Source organism: Pelodiscus sinensis, chromosome 10, assembly GCF_049634645.1.
Source record: "Pelodiscus sinensis isolate JC-2024 chromosome 10, ASM4963464v1, whole genome shotgun sequence".
NCBI classification, from domain to species: domain Eukaryota; kingdom Metazoa; phylum Chordata; order Testudines; family Trionychidae; genus Pelodiscus; species Pelodiscus sinensis.
Window position 1 is genome coordinate 30,704,392 of NC_134720.1, and position 20,321 is coordinate 30,724,712.

Here is a 20,321-nt window from a genome sequence, read left to right on the forward strand (position 1 = left end):
AGTCGCCATGTAACTCTATGGGATCCGAGTTACGAACACTTCGAGTTCGTAACTTGGGGAGTCGCTGTAAATAAATCATGCAGCTCAACATTTTTCCTATTATAGCTCCTATGTCCGTAAATCCATTAACTTCCAAACTCTCATAGACATTGATCCAAATTCTGTTTCACTCGTGCAACTGCATTGATAGTTCTGGATTTGCCCCAGTCTACATGAGAATAGAGTAAAGAACCTTTGTGCCGATTTATCTTTACAAATTCCTATTTATTAGCCCCTCCCACTCCAATAAATTGTCTTTGTTTTAAATCATGGTTCTTAGTAGCATTTTGAAGGCCAGACCTTTCCTGATTGGAATACTATTTATGAAAACACAATTATCTAGGAAAAGTGTGCCAAACACAAGAATTCAGAGTTCCCTTTTTTAACTTGGAATTTTAATCTCTGAGGTTCATAGCAGCATCTGCTGGTGGAATACTATAAATGCAAAACTAGAGCAGACATCAGCACAGTGAGTCATTAAATCAATTGTTTCACTTTGGTTCTTTACTATTAACAACATTATTTTCGTAAATGTTAGCATACAAGCTAAAATCTTAATATATGCTAATGAAATTAGTCTTGACTTTACTGATCCAACTTAAACAATGAATAGTCTAGCAGCACCTTAAAGACTAACAAAACACGTAGATGATAACATGAGCTCCAAACAGACATTTCTTTTGTCAGTAATATTCTTCACCTTGTTTTTTATTTTCTCAGTAATGTTATATGGCTTAAAGATATTCACCCAAACTGTCCCATTAAAATAAAATAAATGGATCCAAAATATTTTTACTATATACAGAACTAGAAGACTGACCTGGCATTGACTGGGGCCAGGCTTCTCCCTAGGTTTAGCCTGAGGTAGGCGGGGGCCATGAAAGCCCATGAGGATGTTGTTCTAAAGATGATAGGTATTAACCCAAAAACATACATCTACTATATATGGGTATGTCTACACTACCCCCCCAGTTCGAACTAGGGGGGTAATGTATGCATACCGAACTTGCTAATGAAGCCCGGGATTTGAATTTCCCGGGCTTCATTAGCATAAAGCCAGCACCGCCATTTTTAAAAGCCGGCTAGTGCGACCCCCGTGCCGCACGGCTACACGCGGCACAGACTAGATAGTTCGGATTAGGCTTCTAATCTGAACTATCTGTACGCCTCGTGGAACTGTACGCCTCGTGGCCTTGATATATACACTGTTGTCTCATATTACAATTGATTATATGCAGTTCATTTGCACATGAATGGCTTAGGCACTGTCTCTACCTGTACACAGGATGACATAAACCCTGTCCCAAAGATCTTACAGTCCACCGTAAAACTTCCTAATCAACAAGTCTTATCAAATACTGTAAGCTTTATATACTTTACTTGAAATCTTTGTCCTTATATAATCTACTATTAGCACCTGATCCTGATGAATCAATGTATGGGAAAGGGGCGGGGGAGGGAGAAGGGAGGAGTCTTGCAGGGCTGAACCCTAGTGTCATAGCAGAATGATCAAAATATTCCTACCTTGAAGGACACTTTTCACAATTGCGTCTGTGTGATCAGCCAGCAGATCTGCTTTGGTAATTGCAGCCAGGGATAGGTAACTTGACATGTTTCTACACAGTTCCTTGTTACCCCTCTGGAGAAATTTCACTGCCACTGGGACAGCTAAAGCCATTATTGGAGGTCGATTGTAATTCTGTGAAAAAAGGAGAGGACAATGACAATAAACAGCTAACAAATTATTATAATGAAGTTTAATGCTGCCAGAGTTGAAAACCTGGAATCAGATGATCAAGAAAACAAATGTATATAACACAGAGAACAATTGCTTTTGGGTAGCACCACTAATGTCAGACTTTAAAGAAGACAGGAAATGTCAAACTACTACAGCTCTAGGTGCTAATGTACCTATTTCCTACTTCAGCTGGAGTGTCAAATATACCCTGTAACTAGTAGTAAGAATAAAACTAGAATATTAACAACTGTAATACATAGCTTTTTATCTATTCTGGAATGAGTAACTCCATCTTGCAGCAGAAGAAATTGATGGAAGTTACTGTACAATATGCTACAGATAGGTGAATTTAGCTCACTGTATCGAAAGTGATAGACACTGGCATATTGCCTCAGTTCTTTCATTGTATACTGTAGTCTTCTCTATACTGGGAATTAGCCCCAGTTTCATCAGTCAGTAGCCATTAGTCAATGTGGTAGTACTTGCGCAAACAAGGAAAACTGCAATTTGTGGGGATGCAAATTACCCTGATTTCAAACAAGGGTAAGACTTCAATAGTACAAACTGTGATTTTTCTTATTTCTACTAGGGGTTTGTTCTGGTACAACTGTTCTGGGTGATGGACACCAACTGCTAAATTCAAGGCTAATCCTCTGTATAGATAAGGACGGCATGAAGTAACAAATCCTAAATTCTTCAAAATATAAGCATCCATTGCTATAATATCCAGTAGTGAATAGGGATGTAAGCAACTACTTGACTAGCCGATAAGCATAAGCCTATTGACTAGTTGATTAATGATTCGACTAGTCGCTTCCCTCCCTCCCCATCAGAGAGAGGCAGCAAGGGGGGGAGAGCAGGAGCCGGTGTTGGGAGGAGCCGGCTTAAAAGATGGTTCCCCCCAGCACCGTCTCCGCAGGGGGCAGAGGAGGTAGAGACACAGTGGGAAATGGTGCAAGCGGGGACTGAAGCAGTCTCTGCTTGTGCTGGTTCTGCTGTGATTCTGCTTTTGAAATGTACAAGGCCCTGCTGTTCCCATGCTCCCTGCAGTGCCTGAGCCTTTGAACTGTACCGGCAGATCCCACCCCGATGCTCCCTCCTGTATCTTCCCCTTCCCATGGCGGGGGGGGGGGGGGAGGGGGTGGTTGGCACACTCCACAAGCTGCTCTACCTCCTCCCCTCCCCAATTAGTCGATAATGGTACCTCCACCTTTGAACTGTAGCAAGAGCGCTGCCCGGCTTTGTGCATTTCAAAGGCTCAGGCCCTGCGCTCCCTGTGGGGCTTCTGCTTTTGAAATGTACAAGAGCCCAGTAGGGCTCTTCCTACACTTCAAAGGTGGAGGTGCCCTTATTGACGAATCAAATAGTTGATGGAAATCACATTGACTATTCGATTAGTTAATTAATCTAAATTTAACATTCCCAGTTGTGAAACAATGTACATATTTGAAATCGGGGTCCAGTTCTGCCCTCATTTATACTAATATGAACCCAGAGCATGGGCATTAGGTGCAGCTGGGCTGGGGGAGGCAGGCCAGCTGAGGCCTCACCTCCGCCACGGGGAGGATAGGAGGAGGGCAGCTCGTGGAGTGTGCCCCCCACCATGGGGAGGTGAAGATACAGGTGGTAGCACCGGGGAGGGAGGGATCCACGCAGCTGCAGCCTGCCTGGCCCTCAGAGCACTGAGGAGGGAGGAGGCTGCACAGCTGCACCTTCTGGGCCCCTGGAGCACCCGGGAAGGTGCTATGCGACTGCAGCCTGCCCAGCCCCTGAAGGACTGGGGAGGGAGGAGGACACATGGCTGCAAATTGGGCCCAATGAATCATAGTCCCTAGTGCGCCCCCCCAGAGCACCGTGGAGGGAGGGAACTTTCCCAGCCCCCCAAGCATGGGGAAGGCAGGCACTAGAGGCAGCAATACTCCTCCTCCTAGAATACCTACAGCAAGCATTCTGGGGGTAGGGCGGGGCCATACCTGGCAGTTTGGGAAAGCAAAGCTTTCCCCTGCCTAGGCTATCAGACATCCATGGCCCAGAACTGGAGCCGATTTATACATGCAATCTGGATCTCATGTTTTGGAAGCACTTAGAGCAAAGCAGTGTTTTTGAGAGGACTCAGATTGTATTTTAAAAAATGAGCTAGAAAAAACACAAATGAGCTAGAAAAAACTTTTGGCATTGCAGGACATTCATCAATATCAATGTCGTGGTTAATATTGTCACTAATCAAAGAATAACAGAATTAGAGACAAGATTTATTAGTTCCTCTCCTCCATCTCTCTACCAATGCAAGATACTTAGTTAATGTACAATACACTGTTTTTTCCAAGCAATGGTGCTTCCATCTGTTCCATTAGCTACATACCTGTCAACCTGGCAAACCAGAATCCTAGGCTGCATTCTGTGCCCAAACCCCCAAATCAGAGATATATTAAAATTATATTTACAGGAGACCAAAAATGCTGTGGGATTTATCTCTTTTGTAGAAATGACTCTTTCTGCAACCCCAGTTTCATGAGTCTTTATTTTTTAGGTAATTTTCAACAAAAAAATTAAAAGGCACCAATCTATGGGGAGAGTAGGTAATTTTGGGATTGGAAAGAAATCCCTTGAAATGAAAGACACTTGACAGGTAGACTTGAGAGACTGTTCCACAGATTTAAATCCACAGTGTATCATCTGGAATTATTTTCTCATAATTCCATACAATTTCATTGTACCCTCCCCCAGTACTCTCTCTAATAACTCCTATCCTTTATGTTAAAAATCATCTACAAATATTTCAAGTGTGCTATTTCTCCCCTTAAGGCCAAACTCTGCCTTCCAAAAAATGTGCACTTCTTCAAATTAATTCACTGTGGTTTGCCCATGTACCTAGAATTTGATCCTAACAAGAGATAAAGCGATCTTTAAATATTTGTAGATGTTTGAAAACCCCAAGGACAGCCTACGGTAAATGTTTAGTTGAGCTATACACATCGACTGTCAAATTATGTTTTTGCTTGGAATACACATACATAAACTCTAACTAAGCTCAATCAGACTTATGTCCAAGTAACTGAGGACTGAATTGAGTTATTTTTTACTTTTCTCTTGATTATTCCTCTATCCTCTAATTGTTGCAGCTTTTCTTTAAGCTCACTTCACATTTGTGAATCTTTCTGATACTGCAGTGTATGTTGTCTTTGGAATTATTATTAATTATGGGTTGTTAATTTGCTAGCATCTAAGAATCACAACATGTGACCAGAGCCCCACTGTGCTTAACTCCTATACAAGCAAAGTAACACAACAAAAAGAAATATACTCCAAAGACATTAGAATACGACTCAGTCTGGAACATCTTTGAGTGAAAAATTATACATGTAAAGAGATAAAAAATATTGTGAGTCTACCTCGATTATTCCATTAGGCCCATTTCTACTGCCAGTGAAGTCAACTGGACCTTTGCTGATCATGCCAATGGGAACAAGATTGGGCCCAATGAATCATATTCCCTAGGGTGTTATGACTGCCTCGTGTTGCTCAAGTGCTGCAAAACTGTCTTCAACCAGGCTGGCCACATGAGGATTCCCTGTGCTAGGCAACATGAAGGGCCAGCTGAGTGTGTCTATTGAGAAAGGTACTTAAAACTAATGGAGTTTTTATACAACAGCATGTTTAAATCCACATAATTCCCTATTACTTATAGCTGGGTCCGGCTACTGACAAATTCTGCCTTCAAGTTATATACCCATCTCCACACCCACAAGTCCATTCACTTCAGATAAGATCTGGTTCTTTGGTTGGGATATAGCTCTTTTATGAAAACTGAAGGGAATGGGAAGCTCTCTACAATAAGGATGATAAAATACTTAGCTGCTGCAAAAAATGTATTAATTCAAATGGAAGCACAGAGTTAGCTTTCAGCTGCCCCTAATAAATATCTGTACATGACTGTTCACTTATGAAAATAGGAAGGTGACAATGAAAAACAGATTTTGATAATATAATATAGCAAAGTCTGCAAACCTTGGGGACCTAACTGTTGCTAATATCAACAAAGCATGTTACTTTCAACCCAGGTATGAGATATTCATTACTTTTCCAACATTCCCTCATGGATTGTGTAACAACTCAAATTGCTCTTTCTTCTGAAAAGTAACACATGGTGTTGCTGTGATTCTAAGAACAGCACATGTATTTGTAGAAAATCTCAGCTTTGATTTCTTTTTAATATATTCTGATTGAATTAATTTTACACAGAAAAAATGAATACGGCAAATACATGGAGGGTGGATTGCATAATGCCCTATGACAATGGCGAACTTTAGTATAATCCAGACTTTCAAACATGCATTATAATCCATTATAAATGTCTGTACTATCTACAGAAAGACCCATCCCATGCTGAGAACAATTGAATCTGATCATTTATTAGTGGGGAAGTGTCCCATCTCCCTCTGCACTGACAGCCAGAACTTAACCAATACTCATTGAATTCTATAAAAGAGTAGCAGTACTCTTGATCCTGTGTGTGCTCCCTAAACAGAGGCTCCAGAGAAATTCTGGCTGAGTCTGCCAGGCAAGCACCTCCAGGGACTCTCACTGCTTAATAGACCTTCCACATGTCTCTCCCCTCCTCCCAGCACCATTGGATGTGGCTAAAATAGCCACCATATGGCCCTGACCCCTGACTATAGCAAACTCTTGCTACATATTTTTCCAGGATCAAAATATATTGTCTGTATGTAACACAGAAAAATGTTAACATGAAATTAAAGATAAATTCTACAGCCCACTGAATTCAAAAGGTGGCTTCCCATTCACTTCACTGAGTTTTTAGTCAGGTCCTTATGGCATGTACTCTGAGCTAACAGGATAAATTTAATGCAAACAAATACAATTCAACTAGGAAATAAGCAAGGCTTTAATTTGTCAATATTACAATAATAATCAGAGTTAAGACAATGGGAGCCTTGTTTTGCTGATCTCAGGAATTATATGCCTGGAAAAGATCAACACCAATCTGAGCTTTAGGTAGATTTTTTTTCTTTCTTCATTGTAAATATTCATTTGGAACTGTTCCCAGATTTTTGGAACTGAAGAGAACAGAACTGGGCATATGGAGGATTGCAGATTGCTATTTCTTTAAAGTGAATTCAGATTTAGGGTTCTTTTTCTATAACTTTTTTTATTTCTTTTGGACTTTCCCCACTTGCAACCAAGAGCCAAACTAGATGATTAATCTAAGAAGTTTCAAGAACAACATGTCATAATGGCAACCATTTGAGCAGTAATCTAGAGTAGACAGTAAGACGCTGAGGCCTTTATTATTGTTGTTTCAGTTACTACAGGGAAAGACTGAACGACACACACCTGAATATACTCAGTGCTAACACCCAGATACAAAGAAGTTCGTGTAAAGAGCAAATTTGAGCCAACCTGGAAATATAGCAACAGTTGGTCAATGCAGAGGGCAACCTGGAAATAATAAGGGAATTCTACAAAGAGATCTTAGAAATGAAATGCAGTAGGTTGGGCTGACACCTCAATGCTGGCAGAAGTGGGTAACTCAGAACAAATAAGAAAGACAAGCCAAGGAAACAATTACATGCTGGAAAGATTCAGGAAGGGTCAGCCAAGAAAAATTACGCATAAAGGAGGTACCCATAAAACAATAAACTTCCCAGATAAATGCTCCTCCCCCTCCTGTAAGAGGCACTCAGTGAATTTCAGTTTTCTTCCATTCCAGCCTGTCCAAGCTTCCTTGTTTTTACTTCAATTTCCTTCCCCAGCGAGGAACACACCCAGGCTATACAGATGAGGCTACATCCAGACTGGCATGATTTTCCGCAAATGCTTTTAACGGAAAAGTTTTCCGTTAAAAGCATTTTCGGAAAAGAGCATCTAGATTGGCACAGACATTTTTCCGCAAAAGCACTTTTTGCAGAAAAACGTCCGTGCCAATCTAGACGCGCTTTTGCGCAAAAAAACCCCGATCGCCATTTTCGCGATCGGGGCTTTTTTGCGCAAAACAAATCTCAGCTGTCTACACTGGCCCTTTTGCACAAAAGTTTTGCGCAAAAGGAACTTTTGCTTGAACGGGAGCAGCATAGCATTTCCGCAAAAAGCACTGATTTCTTACGGTAGGAAGTCAGTGCTTTTGCAGAAATTCAAGCGGCCAATGTAGACAGCTGGTAAGTTTCTCCGGAAAAGCGGCTGATTTTCCGGAAAAACTGGCCAGTCTAGACACAGCCACGACAGTCTTTGGTGGGTCCCCAGTAATATTTTCCTATTTTGAATAAGTAATTGAGGATTATTTTATGAGGGTTGGAAGAAGTAAAGGGTACAAATAATGGGGAGGTAATGGCTTCTGCACTTGGTAGTCTAGGTCAGCCGAACAGTATATAACTCAGCCCAAAGGGTCACAGAGAGGTATAAAGGCAGCTATTCTATATGGTTTATCAGGGCTAGTACCTAGGCTACTTCCTCCAGCCCATCCTTCCCAGGAAGCAATTACACCCTGGCTGCAGATTTCACTATCTGCCAGAGCTCACTAGTTGCTACGTCTACACTGGCAGCTTCTTGTGCAAGAACTCTTTTGCGGAAGAGTTCTTGTGCAAAAACTCTTCCAGAAGAAAGCATCTACACTAGCATGTGCTTTTGCGCAAGAGATGTGCTTTTGAGCAAGAGCATCCATGCCAGTGTAGACGCTCTCTTGTGCAAGAAAGCTCTGATGGCCATTTTAACCATAGGGCTTTCTTGAGCAAGAAATTCGTGTTGCCTGTCTACACTGGCCTCTTGCCCAAGAACAGTTGCACAAAAGGGCTTAGCGCAAGAAGCCCTGATTTCATACATTAGAACGTCAGTTACTTGCACAAGAACAAGCGGCCAGTGTAGACAGGCAGCAAGTTTTTGCGCAACAGCAGCTGCTTTTGCGCAAGATCGCGCCAATGTAGACACAGCCACTCAGTTCTTCTAACTGGGGCCTTGTGACAGGGCGTTTTCCCTGCACTGGCCCTTTAAGGGCAAAGCCCCAGCCCTGAGTGAGGGCTGAGAGTGAAGCTCCAGCTGAGGCAGCTCTGCTAATGAGGGCCCAGCTGGGCTATATAAAGGAGGACTCCTCATGGGAGGGGAGAACTGACTGCTGCTCTGGTTGGAGAGCAGTAGGGACCTGACTTCCAGGGAAGTGGGAGGCTTCCTGGAAGTACAGAAGTGTTGGGGAAGGCAGGCAGGCAGGCAGGGCAGGTGGGCTGGGGAGGCTCTGGACAAGTAAGCCCAGGCTGCAAGGCCTGAAGCTACTAGGGCTGTGAGAGGCAGCCATGGTAGGAAGGGCTGCAAGAGGCTGTTACAGAATGCAGTCTACCCTGGAGGTAGGGGTTAGATTGAGACTGGCAGTGGGTCATTGAGGCAAGATGGGTACAGGGGACCTGGCTGTTCCCGGGGAGAACAACTTGGGATTTCTAGAAGGGAGGACCCTGGAGTGTGCAGTGGAGTAAACAATACCCCCCGGAAGTGGGTGCAGAGAAACTGGAGTGGGCATGGCTGGAGGGCAGTGTCCTGAAGAGGACACCATGGTGAAAGAACAGCACTGGGACATACCAGCTAGAAGAAGGCACCCAACGAAACACCGAGCTAATTCCCTAAGGCAACCAACTCAAGGTGCGATGCTGGTGACTTGATCCAGTTACAGGCCCTCTATACAGTGTCCTCTTGCCCTCCACGTGTGTTGTACAAATACTGGAGGCACCTGCTATGTACACGTTTCCACTACTGCTGGCCTCCTCTGCATCCTGACAGGCTTTTCAGCTTGTGAGTCCCAGCTTTCAGGCTACATGCTGCTGGGACTTCTCTCCATAGCCTGCTCCCAGGATGCTGCCACCGACCTGCTGCTACGGCTCATACAAAGCTTCTGGTTCTAATCTGAACCTGTACACCAAACTCAGGATATTTTGTCCTTTACCACCTCACTGAACATTATGCTGCTCTCTACTGAGCCTTTCCCTCCAGGTCATCCAAGGTGAAGGGTAGGTGTTGTACTAGAGCAGTGTTTCTTAAACTGGGCTCCACGAGACATCTCCAGGGGCTCCATAAGGCTGACAAGCTGGAAACATCGATAGGTACAACACATACAGTGATTCCTCATTTAACACTATACATGTGTTTCTGAAAATGTTCATGCTAAGTGAAAACATGCTATCTGTGGTCAATTTTCCCATTAAAAATAATGGAAAAGGTAGGGGTTGCATTTCAGATGGTGGTGGCAAAGTCAATTTTTTGTTGGTGCTGGGTTGTCAACATCAACATTAGATATCTAGCAACACAAGTCGCCGCGGTTTGTTAAAACACAAAGATAAACACATGAGTGAGCGGAGGAGTGCTGTGACCACATGAATTCATCCACGCATGCATATTACCACTGTTTTCACCAACTTATACTGCTGTGCAAAGTAGTCCACTATTTGATTATTTTTGTGTTATTTCGGGGATGGTCGTGTTATTTGAAAAACGTTCCCTAAAAATATCGTGCTATTGCAAAAACGTGTTAAGGGGGCACATGTTAAACAAGAAATTACTGTGCAATCAGTGGACCGCTGGGGCTCCGCATACATTTTTACGTATGTAAAGGGCTCCGGAGCCCAAAAAGTTGCGAACCGCTGTACTAGAGTAAGTCTGGTGATTGGATGAGCATGTTCCTTAAAATATGCGCTCATGGATCCTGTAAAGGAGGTTATTTCTTCCACATGGGAAGGCCATTCAGGGGTGTGTCTACAACATTCAGTAACAGAAGCATCAGCAGCAGGAGGACAGGTTCCTCGGCACCCTTCTCTACTGCTAAACAGACATGGTGGCTTTGCTCATTGAACTCATGCCTGCCTCATTATTCTGTAGCTTGTGCCTGCCAAGGCTTTCTCACCAAAAGGCAGACTGTGAGGTAAAATAATGGTCCCTAAGAGTAAGCACACATTTATAACAATATGTAATCTTGGTTTCCTGGGAGTGGTGATATACATTTCACAAAGCACAGAAGATGAGTGAATGCCAATAGAAAAATTGTCATTAGGGTACATTAGCAAATATGGGCACAGTGCTCCAATTTTAATCTTATTTCTGGCTGAAGAAACATTACACAATTAAATATCACTAGGTGTTCTCATTGAAGCAGGTACCTAAACATCAACAACCATTCTGTTGCATGTAGTTTTTGCCAATATTGATACATAGTGGCCTTCCATGTACACAGAAACTTATATGAAAATAAGTCCCACAGCCTCTTTATATGCTCTACTGGAGAAACACTCAGGAACCTGCTTCAGTTAAAACATGAGTATTCAAAAGCAACTGCATATAGGACTAAGATTCTCCAAGAAGACAAAGGATCAAAAGTAGTTATGTGTTCAAGGTCCGAATTTGGCCTATGGATTAGTTTGCAATATTGCATCTGGACTTTGCATCACAACTGAGCCTTTAAATGTAATCCTCACTGTTGAAAGGCAGCATTTCTATAGCTAAAAGATCCTCTCCAGCTTTTGCCCCAAATTATATTTTTCTTCCAAAGAGAAATAAGTGCCTTGAATATAATGGGCTGCTACAATACTATCCTTCACACTTCAATTTTTATGTAAGATGGAAACATCTAGGGTCCGTTCAACATTAAGGTTGAGAAATTCACAATAAAAAAAAATCAAGAAATTTCAAAAGATAAGAATGCTGCCAAAACATTGACTTTGCCTCCCTGTATGTTATATAGGTTAGTATAATTAACATGAAACTCCAATTCTTGTTTTTTTCAACATATGTGAGCATTCCGCTACACTCTAGGGATGTTAAATATAGATTAATTGAATAGTTGATTAACCTCACATTCTTATTGGTTAGTCGACTATTCTATAGTCCCCAGGCAGCCCATCTGAGCTCCCGGACGCGGCATGAGCAGGAACTGAGCCAGGCTGCCTGCCCGCCTTGCTCCTAATACATTTTAAATGAAGAGACGCAGTTGGGGTTGGTCTAGGACCCAGTGCAAGCCAGGACTGAGCTAGGCTGCTGGCCAGCCTGCTAAAAAATTTACTGGCAAGGGGTGGGGGTTGAGGGGGGAGAAATGCATGTAGTCTATAGCATTAACTTATAAGCTTTTGCTTATCGGTTAATTGACTATACTATTACATCCCTACTGTACTCCAACAGAGACTAAGTACAGCCATTGTTAAATTATGACTCAAAAGATTTGCAATGTGAGTTATAGGGCATTCCTTGCGATCTAGTCTTACCTGCAATATGCAACTCGTGATATCAGATGCAATTTTTGCATGTGGTGTGTCCTCATCTTTGCCCGAGGGTTTTAGATTGTGCTCTAAACATGACTCCCAGAGAGCCACAAGTGCCTTTCCATGTTTTTCTATGGACGCTGTCTCCCTTATAGCGGTGGTGATTCGAGTGATACAGATTTCCACCACTGCCTGGTCATTGTCGTTAGTTGGGTAGTCCTAGGTTAAAGAAAATATGGGTTTTTAAATTGCACTGTGCAAATGAAGCATCATCCTTTAGAGAATGCCACAAAATGAACCAGAAGATGTCAAAGAATCCCAGAGGAGTAACCATGTTGCTTCTGTGCCTCTTGCTCCTCTCATCTGAAGAAGTGGGTTGTGCTCACAAAAGCTCATGATACTATATATTTTTTGTTAGTCTCTACGGAGCTACAGGACCACTTGTTTAAGGTTTTTTTGTTTATTTGTTTGTTTTTTTAAGAAGATGTCAAGTTAACTTAATTCTCCATTGTCTTCATGTCATCTTTACACTAAGAATATTAAGAGCAAAACTATAATCATGTCATAGGTCTTTAACTATTCCAAGTTGTAATTATACACAAAGCAATAATTTGAGCTACTATAAAATATATACAGTAAGACTGACCTTTTGTAGTCCCCCATTTTGAGCTATGGCTTCCCAGTTCAATAGAGGTGAATTTATGTACAGGTTGAACCTCTCTAGTCTGGCACCCTCAGGACCTGACTGGTGCCAAACCAGAGAATTTGCCAGAACATGCAAGATCAATATTGTCAGCAGCATTACCAACACTTCCACTGCTAACTGGGCTCTTAGAAGACATTTAGGTGTAAATTAGAGCTAAATAACAGCACAGAATACTGAAAGCCAGGACTGGTGACTTTAAACTTTATGGAGCCACAGGAAAGTTGGTTATACCCATGATAAATGGACATTTGACTAACTAAAATAACGCTGGACCATGCATGTTGCCAGGCCAAAGAGTGCTGGACTAAAGAGGTTCAACCTTGAAATCCCAGGTTTATATTTTTCAAGTAGTGCATTTAAATGTCAGCTCTAATAAATGATATCCAGGAGTCCAAGCAACTTGTATTATGCAGTCTCAGAGGGTATGTCTACACTACAGCACTAATTCGAACTAACGTAGTTCGAATTAGTTAATTCAAACTAAGCTAATTCGAATTAGCGCATCTAGACTTAAAAACTAGTTCGAATTAGCGTTTTGCTAATTTGAACTAGCATGTCCACATTGAGTGGACCCTGAACCGGGGTTAAGGATGGCCAGAAGCAGTGCCGGCAGGGCATCAGATTAGGACTTAAGAGCATGGAGCTGCTGTCTCAGGCTAGCCGAGGGCTGTGCTTAAAGGGACCCGACCCCCACCTTGGACAGACAGTTCTCAGGGGTTCCCTGCTCGCTTGTCTAACTCGATGAGGGACAACAAAGCAGTCCTGGCTTGGCGTGTCCTGAATACTCACACTCGGCACATCACAGTACTCGGCCATCAGCCCGGCTGCACTCGCCACAGGCTGCCATCCGGGGAGGAGAGTCAATCGGGGGGCTGCAGGAGAGCTTCCACCCCAAGGAGCCCGCAGAGCCACTCCAGTCCTCCCCATCGGGGGCTCGTACCCCATTCCTCCCTCACCTCCTTCCACTTACCCCTCTCTAGCCCCCCTTCCTGATGTACAAAATAAAGGACACGTGTGTTCAAAAATAGAAACTCTCTTTATTGAATAAAACTCGGGGAGACTGGGAAAAGGAGGTGGGAGAGGGGAGGGCAACTAAAATGATCAGGGGTTTGGAACAGGTCCCATATGAAGAGAGGCTAAAGAGACTGGGACTTCTCAGCTTAGAAAAGAGGAGACTGAGGGGGGGATATAATAGAGGTCTATAAAAGCATGAGTGGTGTGGAGAGGGTGCATAAAGAAAAGTTCTTCATTAGTTCCCATAATAGAAGGACTAGAGGACACCAAATGAAATGAATGGGTAGCAGGCGTCAAACTAATAAGCGAAAGTTCTTCTTCACAAAGCAAATAGTCAACCTCCTTGCTGCAGGAGGCTGTGAAGGCTAGAACTAGAACAGAGTTTAAAGAGAAGTGAGATAAAGTGATGGAGGTTGGGTCCATGGAGTGCTATTAGCCAGGGGGTAGAAATGGTGTCCCTGGCCTCTGTTTGTGGAAGGCTGGAGATGGATGGCACAAGACAAATGGCTTGGTCATTGTCTTCGGTCCATTTCCTCCAGGGTACCTAGTGTTGGCCGCTGTCGGCAGACAGGCTACTGGGCTAGATGGACCTTTGGTCTGACCCAGGACGGCCATTCTAAACTCAGGGCTCAGGGTCGGGGGTCTCACTGGACCACCTTGATTTTCATGCACACCTGCTCCTGGGTGGCCAGGCTGGCAGCTATCCTGCCTTAGACGGCCACTTTCCTGTACCTAGTGCGGAGGTCGTGGATGAGGTCCACGATGTCTGCACTAGACCAGGCGGGCGCCTGCCTCTTGCGGACCTGGGCAGGCTCCCGGGAGCCGCCAGCCTGGTCCCGGGAAGAGGCGGAGGGCTGGGTGGCAGCGGGTGGCTGGCTCGAGCCGTGCCAGGTGCAGGGTCTGCTGGCTGGGTGCTGGCAGGCTTGCACCTGGCATGGGCACCGTAGCCATTCCGTGCCCCTTTAAGGGCTCCGGGGCTGGGAGCGGGGCAGAAGAGTTTCCCTGGTGGTGCCCAGAGTGGCCAGCTGGGAAAGCTGGGGAGGGCTAGCCTCCCACTAGTTCGAATTAAGTGCCTACACAGCCCTTAATTCGAACTACTTAATTCGAACTACTTAATTCGAACTAGGCGTTAGTCCTCGTGGAATGAGGTTTACCTAGTTTGAATTAAGCACTCCGCTAGTTCGAATTAAGTTCGAACTAGCGGTTTGCTAGTGAAGCGCCTACCAAAGTTAATTCGAACTAACGTCTGTTAGTTCGAATTAACTTTGTAGTGTAGACATACCCAGAGGGATAGCCTTGTTAGTCTGTAACTGAAAAAAACTTAAACAACCACAAATGGTCCTGCAACGCTTTGGAGACTAACAAAAAAATGTACATGGTGTCATGAACTTTCATTGGCACAGCCCACTTCTTCAGATGAATGGAATAAGGGGCCCAGGATACAAATAAATGGCAGAGAAAGAGAGGGGATGGGGAGTGAAAGAGAAGAAAAAATAGGAAAAGAATTGTCAGAGTGCCTGTGATAAATGAGACTACTAGAGTGGTTTGTAAGTACCCAGCAATTATATAAACTCTCAGATGTAACTGGATATATCTCAGATTTACACTAGTGTAACCAAGAACAGAAATTGATTCAATAGGCCTCAGTCTCTGTTTCCTTGCATGCTGTATAGTTATTTACATCTGTGCAAACTAGATACAAAATGCTGCTAATCATCTATTTTACAATGGCATGAATAACCGCAGTGCAGACTCAGACATAGTATATACAATAAAAACTCTCAATAATAATAATCTACACCACATAGGCCCAAATAAGCTAAGTATTCATCAATAGATATATAAATGTTACCTGCTAGACTTGGAAATATTTGAGAATTTGGACTAAACTCAACATAGTATAATTCTAGAGTACCTCTACTAAATCCAGTGGAGTTACTTCAGACCTAGCCTGGTGTAAATTAGCACATTTAAGCTGTTGGGGTGGTCAGTTAACCTACTCCACCACATATATCCTACAATTTGGCTTTTCCTCACTGCAAGTGCAGGAAATCTCTCCTGACAAACAGAGTTTGCATTATTTTTTAAGATAAAATTTTGATAAAAGCAAAAGTAGAGTAATATGGATATCCTGTAAAGTGTTGGGCTGCCAAATATCAATACTCAAATAAGCAAGAGAGTTTCTTATTCAAGTTTATATTTCTATCTGCAAGCTGCCTTATGACCATAGAAAGGTAGACAGCAGAACACTGCAACTTTAGGAGTCTCCCCACATACATCTGAAAAATAAATATGCATTGCCTTCAAAGCTCAAATTCTCAATTTAAAAATTGAGAAACCTTCCTCCACAGCAGTAATAAAGTATATCAACTGAGCACTGCTGACCTCTAGTGGAAATTAGCCTAATGGAATTTGGAAGTACAAAAAAATCCTTTGTTCTTTAGAATGTAACATGGTTGAGCAGTTTAACACAAAGTATCAATGGCAAATTCAGTCCTTTTGTCTCAGAGGAATATGATAGGAGGGATAGCTGAAAATGCTGATACTATGCCATTAGTGCAAATTATACCAGGAAAAAGTGTAGTGAAAAGCTAAACTAATTTGAATAATGTTCTGGAAAAATGTGCAATGGTAATTGCTGTCAAAGAAATAACCCAAGGAAAGAGTAGTCTCTGCATAGTGATTTCCCTAATTGATGATTTAGAGCATTCATGGCCACAGGCAACAAAGTTTTCAAAAGTTCTGAAAGTTAAACAGTTGCCAAAATTCATTCAAAACTGCTATGATATGCATCCAGAAAAGGGTATGTGCATTTTCTAGTTCCATATATTAAGGTCTTGTTACAGCTGACAATTTCTCTTCTGCAAACTCTTGTATATGCTAATCAAAAGTGGAGATTATCAGGATTTTAAGGTTTGCAAAATGGCTTAGGCACAAGACTACCCTGAAATGTAATTTAGGAATGGATTGGGCTGACCCAGGCATTAACACAAGTTATGCTTTAGTTCCTGGACTCAGTAAAAGGATAATGGTGAAATTCAGCAGCCAATGACATAAAGGAGATCAGATTAGATGATCTAATAGTCATGTCTCGCCTTAAACTAAATGAATCCATGGCGTAGAAAAGCTGGAGAGATCTAAACAGGTAAACAATAGTTCCTTAAAATGCTTTCAGAGTATCTTTGTCTCCTACCCAACTCCTGCAGTACTTTAGCAGCTGAATTCAGCAATATCACAATGGGGCAGGGATGGAGGGAAATTTAACTCTATAATAAGATAACCAAAGCAATAAATAACAAAATAATTGAAAGAAACAACTGCTATGAGAGGAGAGGTGGGTGAGAAGAGGCATGACAGAAAACTTAGACAAAAAGAGCAGGAGGAAAGGAGGAAGAAAGTGGTGAATCTGAGAAAAGGTGAAAACCTAAGAACAGAATGAAATGAGAGAAAAGAAAATGGAATTAAGGTTGCCAGGAAGCAAGTGGGTGAAGAAAGTGTCTGTGTGATAGCAAGTTATAGCCATGGACACCAGTCATCAGGTCCTCATATCAATATCTATCCTCTGGCCTGTGAGCTCAACTCTCTTCAGTGTGCTAGTTTTCATACTCTTTTGGTCAGATTAATAAAAGATGAATACCGGACACTGCTGGTAGGTTGTTTGTCAGCCACTCTGAAAGACCCACAGAAGAGCAGAAGATAAGTTGGCAAAGAGAGCACAGTTGAAAGAGCGTACTGATGGCTCAGAATACAGAGAATTTAAGCTATGCTCACAAAGAGCACTGCTGCGACTTCATCTCCCTCAGATGCCTACAAAATGCTGAGAAAACAACCAAGGCAGGGACTCCCACTCTCACAGGCAATTCCATGAGAACAAACTGTAGAAGGGCTGCTGCTCTGGGCATCATCCTCTCAGTTCTTCCCCAATAACATACATTATTTATTGACAGCAACATCTCTTAACCATGAATTAACCTTCCATAAACAATAAGTGGGCTCTTAATATGACTAAGATCAGTTTAAATAGCTTGTCTTAAAATAAAATACAGAAAAATGAAAAATGAATGCAAGAGCTGAAGTCTTTGATATTTTGTTTAGAAGTTTTGTAGGGTTTTTTTAATTAAATTTATCTGTTTTTGGTGTTACACTATGACAGAATAAGCATATCTTGAAAAGAAAGGTCAGAAAACAATCTCATTCAGAAGAATGGGGCAGCATGTATTACTTACTGGAGATGAGCTAATTATTTTTATTTGCTCAAGAGCTTCTGACAGGCTTGCTTCTATTTCTGCATCATCTAAGGAGAATAGATCCCCTGCACGTGAAAGGTCCTTTTGTCCCAAAACCAGTCCAAACAGATGATGCATGGCCTATGCGTTCTGCTTTCAGGCAAATCTCTACTTGTAACATGTACTTCAGTCAAACGAGGGTGGTGATGTAGCAATCCATAACCTAGTCAGCAGTATACTAGGTGCATTACATTTTTTGCACATTTTGAGTCCTCTTCTGCCATGATCTGGGGGGGAAAAATAGGTACATATTAGCAAAAACATGGGAATATCACCTTGTGGTTCACCAAAGGGTTTGAAATGAATGCTTGTGAAAGGTACTTAGACCCTCTTTCAGCAATGTACTTAATAAGCATGTGCCTAACTTCAAGAACGTGAATAGTCAAAACACAAGACATGTTTAAGTCCATTACTGATGGCTATAAAGAAAGAACCCTTCTCTATTTCATTCTGTTCAGGATGTTATTGATCCTCATGATCACGATAGCTGAGCACTTTCCAAAGGGATGTTCAGTGCCATGACTAACATCTGTCACATATGGCTTTTTTTTTCTTGCCTTCTCTTTAGGCACTGACTGGGTATAACAGGCTAAGAACTCAAGGAGAGATTTGACCTGGAAAGCCATGTTGTGCAACTGGTACTTACAATGAATTGGCACTATGCATGTAAGCAATGGTTTCACAACTGAATCCTGATGCATGAAAAAAAGTACAAAAACCCCTGTAATTAGGATGATCTAAGAATCCTTTTTTCCACATACATCAGCTGTAGAAAATTTTTTATGAAAATGTTTTCCACATACATCAACTGTCCAGAATTCCACAAAGTATATTATATTGCATGGTGAGTGTATTTCTTGCCTACTTAAAATTATGTTGCTCTTTAATATTGATGAAGGGAAATTATGTGCTACCTGAATCGTGCAGGACATGACTATCAATTGGATAAATCATGAGTAAGGCGACATTATTTCCCTATAGTTAATATGGGGCACCTGGTAAAATTATTTGTATCTGATCAAGTTCAATAGCAATTAATCGTACAAACATTCTAATTAACATCAAGTTGCCTGAGCCCTTGTTTACCTTATCTTTTAGGATTTAGGGATGAGTGATACACACACACACACACACACACACACACACGAGCGCGCGCGGGGAAAGATCACACACTCACACCCCAATACACACACACACACACACGGGGAAAGGTCACACACACACACCCCAATACGCCTCTTATCACATTGGGATGACTGACTGCACAATGCTCCCTGCCCTCCCTCCATATGGCTGAAAGCAACTTGCCCCTGCCTGCCTGCACAGGATTGAAAGGTGGCTAGCTCCTCCAGGCTGCTGCTGGCCACTGACACAACCCAGGGTATGTCTACACTAGCTCGTTAGTTTGAGTTAGGTAGGCAAATAAGGGCAACCGGAGTTGCAAATGAAGCCCGGGATTTAAATATCCCGGGCTTCATTTGCATGTTCCCAGGCGCAGCCATTTTTAAATGCCCCTTAATCTGAACTAACTGCTTGCGGCTAGACGCGGCAGTTAAACGTTAATTCGAACTAACTCCTTAGTTCGAATTAACTGTTACTCCTTGTGGAATGAGGCATTGGCCCAGCTAGAGGCAGCAGGAGAAGGAAGGAGCCTGCTGGCCAGGCTATTGGTGAGCTGAGCACTCCAACCAGGGGTTAGTTTTCTGCACAGCACTTGAAGTGCGATGCTCTGCCAGAGGATATGGAGGAGCAGTGGAGACAGGGAAAGGGGGAAGTGGCAAAGCAGGGAGAGGACAGTGAGAGGGAAGCATATAAAGGGCTGATGTGTGGACAGCAGAGGTGATATGTAACTGGCTGACACCTGGCACCTGCCCACACTCACCAGCCACCACACCTCATAGCCAGAGCCATCTGGAGGTGGTACAGGGGGTGGGGCACTGCTGGCCAAGAGCTGGAACACAGCAGGAACTACACAGATGGACCAGCACAGGGAGTAGCCAGCTTCCCCCCCCATACACTGCATCTTGCCGTACCACCCGGCGTGCAGCACACCTACCCTCATCATCAGCCACTGGACCTCCCAGCAGCAGCAGGACACCAATACTGAAGGGGGAGGGAGACAGAAAATATGGGACAACTTGCCCTTTTTAAAGAAAAAGTTGGGACACCTGCAGGAGGACTTAAATACAGGACTGCCCCTTTAAAACAGGATGCCTGGTCACCCTAATCACGAGGTATCTATGGTGTTCAAATGCCATACTGAAGAGCATGGTATAAGAAATAGAGTAGAAAAG

The 20,321-nt window shown here is 42.9% G+C and overlaps 1 protein-coding gene across 19 annotated transcripts in view; it reads right to left on the reverse strand.

The window, feature by feature from the left end:
- The window catches only part of VEPH1 (ventricular zone expressed PH domain containing 1), a 206,920-nt gene that overhangs the window by 147,699 nt on the left and 38,900 nt on the right, over positions 1 to 20,321 (reverse strand). For 18 of the 19 annotated variants that reach the window (XR_012906258.1, XR_012906259.1, XR_012906257.1 and 15 more), the window contains exons 2-4: positions 17,968 to 18,254; positions 12,025 to 12,240; positions 1,564 to 1,738 (exon numbers count right to left, since the gene is read on the reverse strand). Coding sequence is in view for 14 of the 19 variants with exons in the window: in XM_025184859.2 (XP_025040644.2) it covers positions 1,564 to 1,738; positions 12,025 to 12,240; positions 17,968 to 18,105 (529 nt within the window). In the remaining 5 variants the exon portion in view is untranslated. The remainder of the gene's footprint in view (positions 1 to 1,563; positions 1,739 to 12,024; positions 12,241 to 17,967; positions 18,255 to 20,321) is intronic. The other variant, XM_006123467.4, reaches the window with a different exon arrangement.